Source organism: Mustela nigripes, chromosome 7, assembly GCF_022355385.1.
Source record: "Mustela nigripes isolate SB6536 chromosome 7, MUSNIG.SB6536, whole genome shotgun sequence".
In the NCBI taxonomy this organism is placed as follows: Eukaryota; Metazoa; Chordata; class Mammalia; order Carnivora; family Mustelidae; genus Mustela; species Mustela nigripes.
This window is the reverse complement of record NC_081563.1, coordinates 31337933-31354567: the sequence shown is the minus strand read 5'-3', so window position 1 is coordinate 31354567 and position 16635 is coordinate 31337933. Positions and strand designations below refer to the sequence as shown.

Sequence of the window (16635 nt, the reverse complement as noted above, 5' to 3'; positions counted from 1 at the left end):
CTGTAGTTTTAAGGGTGGTGCGAGGTCTATCTGCAGGGATTTTAGAGGTTTTCCTCATCCTCTTGAAGAGAAGTAATAAAAGCATTTAAATTAGCGGGAGGGCGGTTAACACCCGCAGCCCTGGCTCCACTGTACGCCTCGTCACCCGCTGGGGTTCACTCGGCGCCTGCCTTCCGCTGAGTCCCAACAGCGCTAACCGCCGCCGGGCAGCAACGGCTCCCGGCAGCGCGCGGCGAGCGTTGGGCGCTCGGGACTCGCAGGCCAGCGGCGAGTTCACCAGGCGCAGGGAGGGGGGCGAGGCCGAGCCGTGGGCGGCTCTTGACGAACAGCCTTTCCGGCCAATTGGAAGCCCGGTCGACTTTTCCCCCTGCCAATAGGGAGCAGGACCCAGGCTGAGGGGCGCTTCCCGCGGGCTGCGGCTGGATTCGATCCTCCGCGGCGGCGGCTAAGGCGGGGGCGGAGGCTCGGCCTGGGCGGCGGGGAGCGGATTAGGGGAGGAGGGAAGACCGGAAGCCACGGTCGCGTCCCCATCCTTAGATTCGCTCCCCCGGGTTGGGAGCGGAGACGGAGGAGGAGGGAGAGGCTGAATGTTGGCTCCGTAATAAAGGGGAGCGGTTGCTCCGGAGCTTCCTCCCGGGGCGCCCCCCTCATCCCGGCCCGCTCCCTGCACCCACCCGGCTCCTGGGCGCCTGGCTCCCGAGGCCGGCCCGGCAGCGCAGACCTTCGCTGAAGACACTCGGCCAGTGGCGGGGACTGGCCGGCGGCGTCCGAGGCCCGCGCCCCGCCGCCACCCCCACCCACTTGCCCGCCGGTCTCTCCGGCCGCCGCCATGTCCTCCTCCTCATCCTCTCCCAGGGAGACGTACGAGGAGGATCGCGAGTACGAGAGCCAGGCCAAGCGCCTCAAGACCGAGGAAGGGGAGATCGACTACTCCGCCGAGGAAGGCGAGAACCGCCGGGAACCGACGCCTCGGGGCGGGGGCGATGGCGGCGGCGGCGGTCGGAGCTTCTCACAGCCGGTAACAAAGCGCGGCGCCCCGTCCCCTGTGCCTGGCGGCTCCCCGGGAAGCAGGGCCCGGCGGCGGGGACTCGGCCCCGGGGCCTTCCGCGCGCCCAGTTCCCCCCCCCCCCCCCCCCCCGGCTGCTGCGCTGACCCAGTCGGGAAGCGCCGGCTCCTCTCTTTAGCTTTTATTCTTTGCCCTACCTGTTTCCCGCATCCCAACCGGGAACCCGGCTCCGGCCTGGCTGCAGGCCCCGCGTGCGAGTCGTTTGCCGGCCCCGAACTTGGGGAGGGTATCCGGGCGGGGGCGGCGGGGCGGCGTTGCTTCCGCTCCGGGTGGGCTTTGGGGCGCGATTAGCTCTTTGTTACTTTAACTCCTCCGGCGGCTGGCCGGCGTCGGGACGACCCTTTCTCTCCCTTCTGCCCCTGTGCCCGCAGCATCCGCGCGCGGGTCTCGGTCACAGGATGGTTGCGTGGGTTCCGCCGGGGTCTCTCTCCATCTGGGTCCCGGGCAGAGCTGTAACCGAATGACCTATTGGGCTCTGCGCGCACACCCTAGTTCCTCTGAAGGTTTTAATTTCAAAATTTTTTTACTCTTGGCAGGCATGGGGTGCATGCTTTGCTTAGCCAGGTTTAAGATCGTTGCTCAGTATAGATTTTAGGTCTTCGATCCCCCCCCAAAAAAGTGTTTGGTAGTTGTTAACACCATCCTTATTTTCAGGTAAAACAGATCTTACCAGATTTGCCCCACGAAAGGAGGAACTGAACTCGGAACTGCGTTAAACACACATTCTTACATTCTTGTTGCTCTTATCAGAAATGTTAGGTGGAGGCAGAAGGAATGTGAAAATCGTCTTAGCCCACAGCAAGCAGTGGTAACTCAGCTTAAGTGCGTGGAGACTTTGAGGAAACGAAGCAAAGCAAAAGTTTTTGCCCTTTTTTGGTGCACTTAAGATGTCTTAATGGCTTAGATGTCGGTTAAACATTTATCACATTTTAATTGTGATTTTTTTTAAAAGAAGCTTTATCTGAAGTTTGAGAAATTAAACACATATATTCTCAGAATGTTTTTCATCATTTTATAAGAGGCACATTATAAGCCTTTTAGCTGTTGTTTGAATTTTTATGTGAAAAATTCTGGTCAGTAGTCCCCAGTGTTAGAGTTTCCAAATATGAAACAGTGACACACAGGTTTCAACACATTAGATAAAAGGAACTTTTTCTTCCTCAAAATAAGTGTTTCCTTGTGGCTACATATGGCTTTTGATTTTTTGTGCCTAGGTATTTAGAATACTCAAAATGTGGCTTGAACATGTGAATAAAGGAAATGCATGTTTTCTTAAAGTTTCAGTTCAAAACCAGTTCCCCTGTGGAATTTGGAAGCAGGAATATAATAACTGATATTTTAGATGGAGCTGATGGATCAGTGTATTTCTTTTGCCAGAAGTCTTGAGTTTTTTGTGTAGTAGCATAAAATGTTTTAAGTGTTTTGGAAAGATACTTTAATTTTTTTATGAAAATTTTTTCTTTGAAAAATAGATTTGGTATTAAGACAGTGGTATTATTTTGGATGTTGGGAAGAAAATAATACCTAATTAATATATCTAGAGTGAATTGTATCTGGCAGTGGAAATAGCACTGGGCAGGGCTTAGAAAGAGTCAAAAGTCTTAGCTAGCAAACGATCCGTGTGCCTTTGGGGAAGTCCCTTAATTACTATTCTTGAGTTCATTTAGTCTGTAAAAGATAAAAGTTGAACCTTTCCATACCTGAAGTTGTAGTTTGGTGATTAATGTAATGCAGCCTTTAAATTACCCAGGCAGAAACTAATAACCTGCAGATTTTAGTTATAAATTCTAATTTTTGTTTATCTTACTGTTGTTTTGTTTCTTAGGAGATAGTGAATTGCTTTTATTTAACTGTAGAATCAATACTGCACTGTCAATTTTAATGAAGTTTTATTTTTCCCGTTTTTAAACCTTTTTATTCATGTAAATTGTGGTGCTATTTTGAAATTATTGCAGCTGTGGAAACCTGCACATAATAAAATTTTATTAGGATAGGCATTCCCTGGATAGAAGTTTAATGTCTAGTGCGTCATCAGGCAGAAATATGGTAATTCATCTAACTGAAATGGGTTTGGCTCAACCTCAGTTGTCCTCCAGTCCAGCCAGGGAAGAAAATACCTTGTGGTCAAACTGTTAAACAACAGTAAATGCAGGTTAGGTACAATGATAAGCAATCTTTTCAATTCCAGTTGGAGGTTTGTAAGGTGCAAAGGAAGACTTCAAAGATTTACATTATTTAGCTTCAGATAATTAAGTTCCCACTAGTGCTTTAATAATATATTAATTAGATTTAAAGACAATAGTGAGTGTTTAGGAAAAGCAGTGTTGGGGTGCCTGGGTGGCACAGTCAGTTAAGCATCTGAGCTATTGATTTCTGCCCAGGTCCTGATCTCAAGGTCGTGAGATCGAGCCCCACCTTGGCCTCTGAGCTGGCAGTCTACTTGTCCCTCTCCCTTTGCTCCTCCCCTCTTGTGTACTCTTGTCAAATCTTAAAAAAAAAAGAAAAAAAGGAAATCAGTGTTTTTACAGATGCTCCTATTTAAAAATGAGTTGATGATTGTGAATGGTCATGATGTGTTAAGGTGCATGGAGAAATGAGTTAGGAAAAAAAGAAATGAGGTGGTAGGTTGGATATGAGAAACAAGACAGTCTTCAAATTTATGGCTTCTGGCACTTAATTTGAAGATCAAAAATTCCTAGAGTGTTCAGATTCATTGGGCTGCATTGTTGAACAAAGCTGGATAATGGAGGTTTGTGATGTATTATACATTTAGTTCTTCTGAGTGGTTGTCTTAAATTTAGCAGTCAAGACCCTCAGGATCATATTAATGGTAAATTTTGTATCTACTTATTTTTAAGAAAGCAGCTTGACTCCCAGATATTGGAGTTTTACTTGGCAAAACCAATTGAGGAATTAAATGGGGAGGTTATATAGAAATAATCTGCTTTTTAAAAGACTGGCATCAATAAAGATTTATGGAGTGCTAATTCATTTTGGAGACTTTCAAGTTTTTCTTTTATTCTTTTCTGCTAGTGACTCAAGAGGCAAATCAGATTGTTAAAATGGTTTGTTTGCTGATGTGGTGAAAATTTAAGTTTCTCAACTTTTAATAAATAGACTTACAAAATGGCAAAATGCCAAGATAAAAATGTAGATCCTAGGATTTCCTAATGGTATATATTAGGTAGAGAATCTAGTTTGAATTTAAGACACACACCTATACTTTAAGGATCTGAATTACAGAGATGTATAGGAATATTATGATGGCTTATTGGATGAATATAGGATAGGAGATGAGATGAGGTCACTTTGTTAGCTAGCTCCCATAGGAAAAGTTTAGAGGCTGACAGCATAGTAACTACACTCTGGGTAATAAAGCTAAAGGGTGTGTTCCCTGGAGGTAAGTGCCAGCGTCTTGAGGCTTCTATAGCAATAATGTTCTCTGTCTCCTTTAGCTAAGGTATTCCAGTAGAGTGAGGTGAGGATTTTCTGGCTTGGTATTAGGGAAAAAGTGAAAAATACTAGGTTTTACTATCTTTTGGTTTTAATAATTGACTATATTTCTTTGTGTTAGTACATACAGTTGAAAGAGCTCTTAGTAGAACCATAAGCCAACCAAGGCAGGTTTCTTGGATCTGCTACCAGTATGCTTTGTGACTTAACATCTCTGGAACTCAACTATCTCATGAGGAGGTTAGATTAGATGAACACTGTGATCTCTTAACTGATCAAAAAACAATGCTTGAGACCCTTTATGTGCTGGCTGCTGTTCTCAGTGATGAAGATATAAAAGTTAAAAATTCCATATCTAAGAATCTGTGATTCATTTAGCGCTTTTTTTGCCTGTATGAATTGAAAACAAGTTTGAAAGCTTGTAGTTGCAGCCACAGCAACAATTCAGGTGAGCTTAAGCAATACAAAAAGTGGCAGACAGAGGTAGGGAATTTATTGGCCCATGTCCCTGAGAAAGCCAAGTTGTGGCAGTAGTAGGCATGGCTGGGTCTAGGGATTTAGATGATGTCACTAAGACTTGCTTCTGTATGCCCCGTTTACTCTATGTATTTATAAAGCTAGACTTACATTCTTACAGCTAGCAAACAGAGAACACTCTTCTTCCCAGTGTCCATATATCTATATATCTATATATATATCCCCCTTTTTTTTTTTTTTAAAGATTTTATTTATTGGGGCGCCTGGGTGGCTCAGTGGGTTGAGCCGCTGCCTTCGGCTCAGGTCATGATCTCAGGGTCCTGGGATCGAGTCCCGCATCGGGCTCTCTGCTCAGCAGGGAGCCTGCTTCCTCCTCTCTCTCTGCCAGCCTCTCTGCCTGCCTGAGATCTCTTTCTTTCAAAAAAAAAAATAAAATCTTTTAAAAATAAAAAAAAAAAAAAAAAGATTTTATTTATTATTTGACAGAGATCACAAGTAGGCAGAGAGGCAGGCAGAGAGAGAGGAAGGGAAGCAGGCTCCCCGCTGAGCAGAGAGCCCAATGCGGGGCTTGATCCCAGGACTCTGAGCTGAAGGCAGAGGCTTAACCCACTGAGCCACTGAGGCGCCCCCATATATATCCCTTCTGATCAGCACTTTTTATCTTCTCTCTCCCTGCAGTTAATCACTGGGCTGCTTCTGTGTACATGACTGTGTGGTTGAGAATACCAGTGGGACAACAGCGTTCAAGATGCACAAGCGTGCATGTGTCCATGTGTCCATGCATGTGTATTTAACCAGAAGAAGGGGAAGGAGGGGGCGCCTGGGTGGCCCAGTGGGTTAAAGCCTCTGCCTTCGGCTTGGGTCATGATCTCGGGGTCCTGGAAAGGGGTTCTGGGTGGCCAAAACCAAATAATTTCTACTACATGAGCAAAAAAGCAAAGATTTTTTAGAAAGTTATTTGAAGCATATGGCTGTTCTTTTTAATTTTTGTTATGTCATCAGATGTACCTAAAAATATTAAATAAGAAAATTAAAGGGTTTCCCATATTTTGGATCTGCTCTATTATTTCTTAAATAAAAAATGGAAGAGAAATGGGTGCCTAGGCGGCTCAGTCGGTTAAGTGTCCAACTCTTGATTTTGGCTCAGGTCATCATCTCAGGGTGATAGGATCAAGCCCCCTGTTGGGCTCCCTTCGGGGCATGTAGCCTGCTTAAGATCCCCCCTCCCTGCTTGTCTCCCATGTTTCTCCCTCTCTAAAAAAAGAAAGAAAAAAAGAGCAAGTAAAGAGATGTGATTGTTTAATAAAAATCATGTAGTGCAGCTGCCCCCTTAAAACTCCTTTTTCCTTGATTTGTATGAACTATCCAAATAAAAGGGATAGCTTAGTATCTAGAAATACTGTATTCATTTCTTGGTATAATGTTGATAAATTCGTTCTTCCTTTTTTTTTTTTTCTTTTTTAAAGATTTATTTATTTATTTGACACAGAGAGAGAGAGAGAGGTATCACAAGTAGGCAGAGAGGCAGGCAGAGAGAGGGGGAAGCAGGCTCCCCGCTGAGCATAGAGCCTGATGTGGGACTTGATCCCAGGACCCCGAGATCATGACCTGAGCCGAAGGCAGAGGCTTCAACCCACTGAGCTACCCAGATGCCCCCCTCTTTTAAAAAAGATTTATTTATTTATTTGACAGAGAGAGGGAGAGAGAATTCTTTCTTTAATGTTGATAAATTCTAATTCTAAGAGGCATCCAGAGAATGATTACCAGAATGGAAAAGACACTTTAAATCTCATTATAAGAGGAATGACAGAAGAATCTGGGCTGTTCAGCCTGACGGGTATATTTAAGTATGGTGTGAGCAATCATTACAAATAATTGGAAGGTTATCATGTAGAAGAAGGAAATGTAGATAAGGGTAGGTGGCACCATTTAATATTTCTTGAACCATTGCTAAATAACTACATCTCTCACTGTGCTACACATTTTATATCAGTATATTGTATATTTATTTACAGTAATTAACGTGATACGGATTTTTTTTAAATAATGAAACTGAGGCTTGGCAAAGTAATTAGCCTAAGATCAATGAGCCAGTAAGTGTCCAGATTCCAATGCTGATCTGACTTCAAAGGCCATTTTGGATACAAAACGACAGAGAGGGTGATTTGGATGCATATTAGCAAGAATTTTCTAAAAATATAATGGATTGTCTCATGAGTAGATGGTTTCCTGTCATTGGAGGTATGTAAGGAGAAGCTGGATAATCACTTGGCAGTGGTTCTGTGTCTGGTGCTGGCAAATGAATTACTGAGTTTGAGGTAGGAGTTTTTTTTTTTTTTAAGATTTTATTTATTTATTTGACAGACAGAGATCACAAGTAGTCAGAGAGGCAGGCAGAAGGAGAGGGACAAGCAGGCTCTCCGTGGAGTAGGGAGCCGATGTGGGACTCGATCCCAGAACCCTGGGATCATGACCTGAGCTGAAGGCACCGAGCTACCCAGGCACCCGAGGTTGGACTTTTTTAATCCTGTAGTTATAAGAGGGCAGAAGAAGGTTGTTCAGTTGCTGTTGAGCATGTGTTGGGCATGGAGATGCTGGGAAAACAAAAAAGCCTAGTAAGGACATTGTGCTTGGCTTTACTGGTTTACAGTTGTTGCTTTACTATGTGAAGAGGCATTAATGGGCCCTTCTTATTTTTCTCAGATAGAAGCTTCATTTATACTCTACTGAGCTTCCCTTCTCTTCAGAAGAGTGTGCTCTTTAATCAACAATAGTCAAAATTCACACTTAAAGTTGTTATTAGAGTTGGTCCTTCAGATAGCCTTTAAGGGGCTGGGAGTTTGGAGTGGTTATAACTAGACTGGTCTATAGCCTGTAAAGGGGACCAGAGAGTGCCTCCATTATAGTTGACAAAGTTTGCATAAGGAAGGGAAAGAGTAATTAAAAAAGAAAAAAAAGTGTATGTAAAAATGAAGGCATGCCTTCATTTGCTAAGTGCTCACGTGGAGTATTGTTTTTAGTCTGAAATAGATCAGGATGGAGCCTAGATAACTACATAATTAGAAATGGAAGGAATTTGGGCTTCTGTATGAGAAAGGATTTTAAAAAGAAACTTTTGAACTGGAGAAGACAAAGTGTTAATACATGCATGGGGTAAATAATACTACTGATTTATTCACCAATTAGTAGTTAGATGCATAGTATGATACTTCAAAAGAGGTAATTATAGGGTAAATAAAAGAAATTGTACAACTGATTTCAGATTTCTCACCACCAGTATATAGGATAGGTAGAGATAAGAAAATACTGATTTGAGAAAAGTTTTAGGGGGCGTCAGGTGGCTCAGTTAAGCATCTGACTCTTGATTTTGCCTTGGGTCATGGTTGAGCCCCAGTGTTGGGCTTTGCGCTGGGCGTGGAGCCTGCTTAAGAATCTTGCTCGTCTTTCTCTTCCCCCTTCCCCTGCTTGTGCACACTTGCTCTCTCGTTCTCCAAACCAAAAAAAAACCCCAAAAATCCCCCCCAGAACTTTTAATATTTGGGACAAAGGGGGTGGTAAAAATATTGAAAAGATATCATTAGTATATCAGTTTTATATTTGGAAACAACCCTGGGGGGGGTTCTTTTATTTTCACAGAAAGGATGAAAAAAATTTAAGTTCAAGAAAAATTAAGTTCAAGAAAAGGGTCCGTAATACAAAGATGAGAGAAATGTCAAGGTAGATAAACTCATGAATGGCAGATTCACTGAGTGGGTATTAGGGAAATAACAAGGGGGACAGAATATGTTTTCTCCCTTGAAGTTGAGATAATTGTATCTTCTAAGTAGCATAGTGTTTACATTTAATAGCTTTTAGCTTCTGAAGAATGACTTACATTTTGAACTGTTCCATTTAGGAAATAAAATTAAATAATAATATATTAACATAAGGTATTTTTGAGGGATTAAAAAAAATTGGTCCTGGAATCCATTTCTTTGAGAGAAGACCAATTTGAAAAATGGTCATTCTTTTAAGCATTGTATTCAAGATAATGAATATCCATGATGGGAAGGGAGGTAGATATATTCAGCTGACTGGCAGTGTTTTATTTTTTAAACTGAGCGGTGAGTTAATGACTGTTTATATTGTTCTTCATACCTTGTTGTAGGCCTTAAGTATTACATAATAAAATAATTTGCCAACTTTTTATTCAATTACATATGTCCTTCACCTAGATTAATCAGTTTTTAACATTTTGCCATTTGGGATTTCATCTCCATATGTGTATATCTATATTTATATACATTTTCCCCCTAAACTATGGAAGTAAGTTGCATATATCATGACGATCCATCCCTAAATATCCCAGCTTTCCTAAAAATAAGGATATTCATGGGGCGCCTGGGTGGCTCAGTCAGTTAAGCCTCTGCCTTTGGCTCAGGTCATGATCTCAGTGTCCTGGGATCAAGCCCCACATCAGGCTCTGCTCAGCAGGGAGCCGCCCCCCCCCGCCCCTCCCCACCTACTTGTGATCTCTGTCTCTGTCAAATAAATAAATAAATAAAATCTTTAGGGGAAAAAAAGAATAAGGATATTCTTTTCACATAAACATTACCATTATAATGGTATACCTAAGACAGTAGTTATAATGCCTAATATAATATCCTGTCTGTATTTAAATTTCTCCAGTTATCCCTAAGATGTCTTTTATACCAGTTTTTACTATTATAAAGATTTAACTATTGCCTTTGGTTGTTGTCTTTCTTTAGTCTTAAGCTAAAATCTTTCACTATTTTCTTATACTAACTTTTTGAAGAGTCTTGGCCAATGTAGTTTTCTTCTGTACGTTTACCTTCACCAGCTGATTTCTAAGGATAGCAAAGATGACTTATTTCTTGAAGTTAATTGTTGTCTCATTATTTTTAGAGTAAAACTTATTATTTAAACTTTAAATATATGTTCCAAATTAAATTTTCAGGTATGATTTAGAGCTCTTTTCCTGCATTGCTCTTCAGTTATATTTAGTACCTTAAGGATGATAATGCACATTTGGTTGTTGAGTTTTACTTAGGCAGAGTCTCATTTGTTAAGGTTGTTAATGGAGTGTTTGGTTACATGGTGTACAATCAGAATGATTCATTTCAAACTTAGTGGCATGTAATGAATATCTGCTTGACCATAGAAAAGACTTAGCATAAGCAATTCAAATGACATTCCAAGTATTGAATTAGTATTTGCAGAGGACTGAATTTATTTGTTCAATTTGACAATAATGTGAGAGTAGTCACATGGTTACTTTATATATTTAAATTAGCTCTTTTCTTTAAGCCATGCTGTAATTTTTTAAGTTATAAAGTAAATAGTAAAAAGACGCTTTTAAAATAGCCAAAGAGATTTAATTTTCTTAAAATGATTCTTAAGTTTTATAAAGCTAAAACATTTGTGCTTTTAGATTAGTTTGCTTGTAGGAGGAAAAAAACCTTTAATAGATTTTTTTGGTGTATATGTACAAACATATATGGGGGGTGCTCTCCGCTCGGTGAGGATCCTTTTTCTCTCTCTCCCCTGCCTGCTGCTCTGCCTGCCTGTGTTCTCTCTGTCAAATAAATTAAAAAGAAAAAAATCAAAATTTTCATGCCGAACATTTAATTGATGATTTTTTTTCTCAGGTCCTTTTGCTAACTTGTGAATGCAATTTGGTTTGGGGTTTTGTTTGTTTCTTTTCTTGCTTTTTAATGCAGGATTGAATTTACTAAAGATGCAATTCAGATTTTGAAAGTTTTTAACTATAAATTATTTTCTTTTGCTAGGAGGCAGGTGGAAGTCATCACAAAGTTTCTGTTTCACCTGTTGTCCATGTTCGAGGACTCTGTGAATCTGTGGTGGAAGCAGACCTTGTGGAGGCTCTGGAGAAATTTGGGACAATATGGTAAGGCTCATAGGGACTTCATACAGATTGAAAACAGTATGGTAAAAGCCTTGATGTTTAAGTATATATTGGTGTCATAGTATATATTGTTTGCCTGTGATTGTATTTGTTTAGAACCTTTGTATTTCTTTTAAACCTCTTAGTTTTAACCTTCTGGGATGATGCATGGATGTATTTTTGTGGATTCATGATCACCTTTCAATCCTCAGCCAGGTTGTATGTGAAATAGATTACAGCACCTTTCATCTGATTTTCAAATGAGTCCATGATTCCTTGTTAAACACTGCTTTAATGTTTAAATGAGTTGATTACACCCTTCGTCTTTAGAATTTTAAGTAGTGGTGCTTAAAAACTGATTTTTGGTTGTTTATTTTGAAATATTTAAGAATTAATTGGTAAGTAAAAGGGGGTAGGTAGATTAAGGGTAGGCATTATTTGTGTAGGTTTGTGTTGTTGAGTTCTTATGCAGACCACGAGCAATCAGTGTTTTATCCTAGTTTGTTTTATTTTGTGTTTTGTATTCACTCAGGCTCCTCCTTTCACTTCCCACAGCTGCTGTATGCTTAAGAATATTGACTTAAGTGAAAACATAATCAGAAAAGTGAATTTGCTGCCAAAAATAGACACTCAAAAATTCTAATTATTTTTGGAGTATGCCCGGCTGTTGTTCTCTTCTTAGTATGGGTAGTCTGGAGTTGATTTTATTATTTTTTCCTTGGTGACTATGTTTGGGGTTTTGGTTATAGGCATCAGGCACAGACTAAATTAAAATATACAAACAGCAAAGAAATTTCAGTATATTTGCTGAGATTGTTTGATTGCTTGATTGCTTCAAACTTATAAAAATTTATGTGGAGTTCCGAGTTTTGAAATAGATGGTGAGAGAGTGATTAGAGATGTCCGACAGGAATCGTTGCTTCAAAGGAGCAGTAATAGAAGTGTTAAGTGACACCTTCCATCATGGTGTCTTTTTTATTAATTTTCTTGATGACCTTATAGAGAGGTGGATGACTTGGCGAACCTGTTATCCTCAACTTAATGAACCTCAGAAACCACAGTTACATATTGTTTATTCTTGGAGGTATGAATTGGCAATCTACACAGCAGAAGAAAGCCCATTTCTTAAAGTGTCATTAAGATGATTATCATTTGTTAGTCATTTGAAGTGGATATTGGAAGTTACGTTTTTGTCCTGGAGCTTCATTTATTGAAGCAGACCTTTAGCCTTATTTAGACCTTGCATGTTAGTGCTAGGCTAGCCCTATGGGTTGCATTGTCTCATGAAGTTAGAAAGAGATGGCTATTTCTGGTTTATTCCCCCCCCCCTCTTTTTTTAAAAAATATTAGGCTTTTAAAGTTACTTCCTTGAAGTGAAGAAATACTGAAGCAATATTAGAAAACCAGCTGATGAGCAAATACTGGTGGAAACTTTAGAGAAATAATAACTGTGTTGATACTTTGATGTTAACTATGACCATGACCTGAATGTTGGGCATTAAAGAAATAGGACTGTTTGTTGAAGTTGAATTATTTGAATCACTTTTGAGTGGCCTGTCAACTTTTAGCTGTATACTTTTTGATATTTAGTCCATGATAAAGTGTTTTATATGTGAATATAATTCAGTGAATTTGCATAGTGCATAATTCTGCCCTCAGGATTTGTGGATAAAAAAGTGAAATAATTGGAACAAATTGGTATATAATTAGAAGTTTGATTGGCATAAATATGTGCCATAGGAGTTTTAACTGTATGAAGTGATCTTGAGTAAGAGGTGGCTGCTTTTAAAGCTGAAAGAACCTTGAATAGCCTCCAATGAGGAATAGGTGTTTTGCTTCAGAATGTTGCATTTTAGAGTCTTTTTCTGTTTATTTCTTTAGTGGTGTGTGTGGGATTATGAAGATTACATAGAAACTGCTCATATTAAAAAGATGTGTCGCTAAATTCAACATGTAGTAAGTTTATACCTAAAAACTAGATGTGTAGGAAAGAAGTTTAGGAGCAATTACAATATGATGTTGGTTGTGTCAATTTAATGAAATTCTATATATTTTTTGTCTTTATTCTGTAGTGTATCCATGTATTAGGATCAAAAGAATGTTTAAAAATCTTTACTGAGTCTCTCTTCTTACCTTTCCCCCTCCCATCAAAGGAGAGGATGCTAGGTATAATTAGCTGTATTGGTTTAAAATTTTATTTATTTTTTAAGACTTTATTTATCCATTTGACAGACAGAGACACAGCAGGAGAGGGAACACAAGCAGGGGGAGTAAGAGAGGGGAGAAGCAGGGTGGAGCAGGGAGCCTGGGACTACAGCTGGAGCTGAAGGCTGACACCCAACCGAGCCACCCAGGCGCCCTGGTTTAAAACAAAACTATTGGGACCTAATTCTCTTTTCTTTTCTTTCTTTCTTTTTTTTTTTTTTTAAGATTTTATTTATTTATTTGACAGAGAGAGATCACAAGTAGGCAGAGCAGCAGGCAGAGAGAGAGGGGGAAGCAGGCTCCCTGCTGAGCAGAGAGCCCGATGTGAGGCTCTATCCCAGAATCCTGGGATCATGACATAAGTCAAAGGCAGAGGCTTAACCCACTGAGCCACCCAGGCGCCCCCGGACCTAATTTTCATTTAAAAATTTGTAAATGTATTTTCAGTTATAAGTTGAAAGCACTGACCCTACTATGTCCCTTAGTCCCATTGTCTATTTCTTTTCTTTCCTTTGGTCTTCCAGTCTCCTTCATATTAGTGCTTTTAAACATTTCTTATAAATTATGTGCCAGGCAGTTTAGATGCATTCTGAAATGACTGAAACATTCTAATTTCCCCTTTATCTTCATGTAATGACACTTTTAAACTTTTTTTTTTTTAAAGATTTTATTTATTTATTTGACACAGAGAGAGATCACAAGTAGGCAGAGAGGCAGGCAGAGAGAGGAGGAAGCAGGCTCACCGCTGAGCAGAGAGCCAGACGGCGGGGCTATCCCAGGACCCCAAGATCACGACCCGAGCCGAAGGCAGAGGCTCAACCCACTAAGCCACCCAGGCTGCACTTTTAAACTTTTAACTGTGTTTCTAGTTCACTTACTATAGTTACAGAGGCAGTTTTACTGTGACCAAGTCCGTAATAGGCCAATAATGATTTATTTTTGAACCTTTATAAGTTTCTATGTGCCAAAGGATCAAAGGGCATTATTAACTTATCTACTTGGTAATACCATTTAGCTATTCAACCAACATATATATTTGAGAGGAGAATGTTTGTTCTTCCTTAATTTCTTTAGCATAGTCCTAATTCCAGGGTTTTCTGTTTTTCATGCAAGACATCAGAATGTTAGCAAGAAATTTCTAAAAGGAATGCTTTTCTCTCCTGGTATTTATATTTTGCATTCATAATTGGTAAATCTTTAATTCAAGGTCTATTGTTATTTTCTTTAATTTTGAACAATGTGGGTGGGAGAGCTAACAAGCCTCATAGACGAACGAATACTGATTTTTGAATGCCTGTTACACATCATATCTGTTTTCTTGATTCTAAAGATATGAAAATGAGGCAAAGCAAGCAGTTTGTATGCAGTAACATAATCTTGACAACAATCCTTCAAGTTTTATAAATGCAGAAGCTGAAATTACATAATTTGCCAGGTTACAGAGTGGTCTGTTTCTTTTTTTTTTTTTTTAAAGATTATTTATTTGACAGAGAGAGATCACAGTAGGAGAGAGGAAGGGAAGAGATCACAGAGAGAGGAAGGGAAGCAGGCCCCCTGCCGAGCAGAGAGCCCGATGTGGGACTCGATCCCAGGACCCTGAGATCATGACCTGAGCCGAAGGCAGAGCCTTAACCCACTGAGCCACCCAGGCGCCCCAGAGTGGTCTGTTTCTTACTAATAAACCATTTGCCACTTTCTAAAGGGTAGCGGTAGGTCCGGATGCTTATTGAGAAGCATTGCTGTCACTGAGTACCTGGCGTAATGATTTTTCTGCAGACTTCTACTGTTATAAAGCCATGATGATTCTATTTTAAAACATTTCTAAGGGGCTTGTTCTTATGAACAGGGGAGATTATTGTTTCCCCTGGTGTGATCCACATGCTTTGATTTCTTTCTTCCCTTCCTCCCTTCATTGCTTTATTATTTCATATGTTTATTTAAAATATGTTCTTCCCCAAGAGTATACAGTGAAATGTGACTAACTTCACCCTCTTACTCATAGGCAACTATGATTACCATAATCCAGTGAATAATTTTTCATGGATTCTTTAATATTTAAAAATATTTTGGAGGAGATTATTTGTATGAAATTGGTTGGTTTGGAGTTGCTTCTCTGTATCTTTTGATTCTCTTGTTTTTAATAAGATAAATGTAAGTGTATAGTCAGTTCTTAGTTATTAGTGTGGGCACTTATTTATTTGGAAAAATTGATAGAGGTAGTAGTTTCTGTTTTTAGAGTTCCCATATGCTGATCTTCTGTTCAGTTTTATTTCTATTGATTTCTATATCTAGATATTTTCTTTCTTTTAAGACTTTATTTGACAGATAACAGATCACAAGTAGGCAGAGAGGCAGGTAGAGAGAGAGAGAGAGGAGGAAGCAGGGTCCCCGCTGAGCAGAAGAGCCCAATGTGGGTCTTGATCTCAGGATTCTGGGATCATGACCTGAGCCAAAGGCAGAGGCTTTAACCCTCTGAGTCACCCACACGCCCTCTATCTAGATATTTTCTAATATTGCTTGGGAGTGGCGACCTGAAGAGTAAAGGGGGCGGTGTCATTAGTAACTAACAGAGACTTGTGCTTAAGGAGGGCAAAAGGTGGAAAACCTCTCAGTCACAGGAGGATAAGCTTGCAACTATGCATCATCTACCTGATGTACAACAGCTTATTTGGATGATTTAAGAATTGACTAACATTAGATATATGTAGTGAAGAATATTAATCTGTATAGTTTGACATATTTTTTTTAAAGTCTGCTTTCCTTGATTGAGATAAAATAATGTTAACTGAATTTATTATATTTGGGTATTCCTTCCCAATCTCCCTTTTCAGCTATGTTATGATGATGCCATTTAAACGGCAGGCTCTAGTGGAATTTGAAAACATAGATAGTGCCAAAGAATGTGTGACGTTTGCTGCGGATGAACCTGTGTACATTGCTGGTCAACAGGCTTTTTTCAACTATTCTACAAGCAAAAGGATCACTCGGCCAGGAAATACTGATGATCCATCAGGAGGCAACAAAGTTCTTCTCCTATCAATTCAGAATCCTCTTTATCCAATTACAGTGGTATGCATTTTGTATAATAAACTAAATTAAAAGTGATTTTGAAAATTGCCTCTAGAGTGACTAACCTGTAGCTTTCTTCACTGCCATCTAGATATTTGAAAATAGTGCTTTTTAAAGAATTATTAAAATAAATATATCATGCTTAACAAAGAAATGGTGAACACTGAAGTTAAAATGTCAGAAGTGCAGTTGTAACAAATAAGCACTTTTCAAAATTTATATTATTTAGCATCAGTGTTAACTATTTCTGATAAGGAATTAGACAGACTTGTTAGAAATAATCTAAGAAATTTCTCTCACTTATGTACCAGCACATGTGTTAAGACCATCTATTAGGTAAGGACAGAATCTCAAAGATGTATATATTATTGTAAGTGCTTTTGAGATAACTTATTAAAAACTTGTCTGATTTACTTAAAATTTCCTGTTTCACCCTTTAAAACAGTGATATTAGCAGAAT

General features: G+C 39.8%; 1 protein-coding gene across 1 annotated transcript in view; it reads left to right on the top strand.

Moving 5' to 3' along the window:
• The first annotated feature begins 296 nt into the window (after positions 1-296).
• Positions 297-16635, top strand: part of HNRNPLL (heterogeneous nuclear ribonucleoprotein L like) — a 38980-nt gene continuing 22641 nt past the window's right edge. Inside the window, exons 1-3 of the mRNA XM_059405479.1 lie at positions 297-1018; positions 10786-10904; positions 15938-16175. Coding sequence (XP_059261462.1) covers positions 830-1018; positions 10786-10904; positions 15938-16175 — 546 coding nt within the window. The 5' untranslated portion in view covers positions 297-829. The remainder of the gene's footprint in view (positions 1019-10785; positions 10905-15937; positions 16176-16635) is intronic.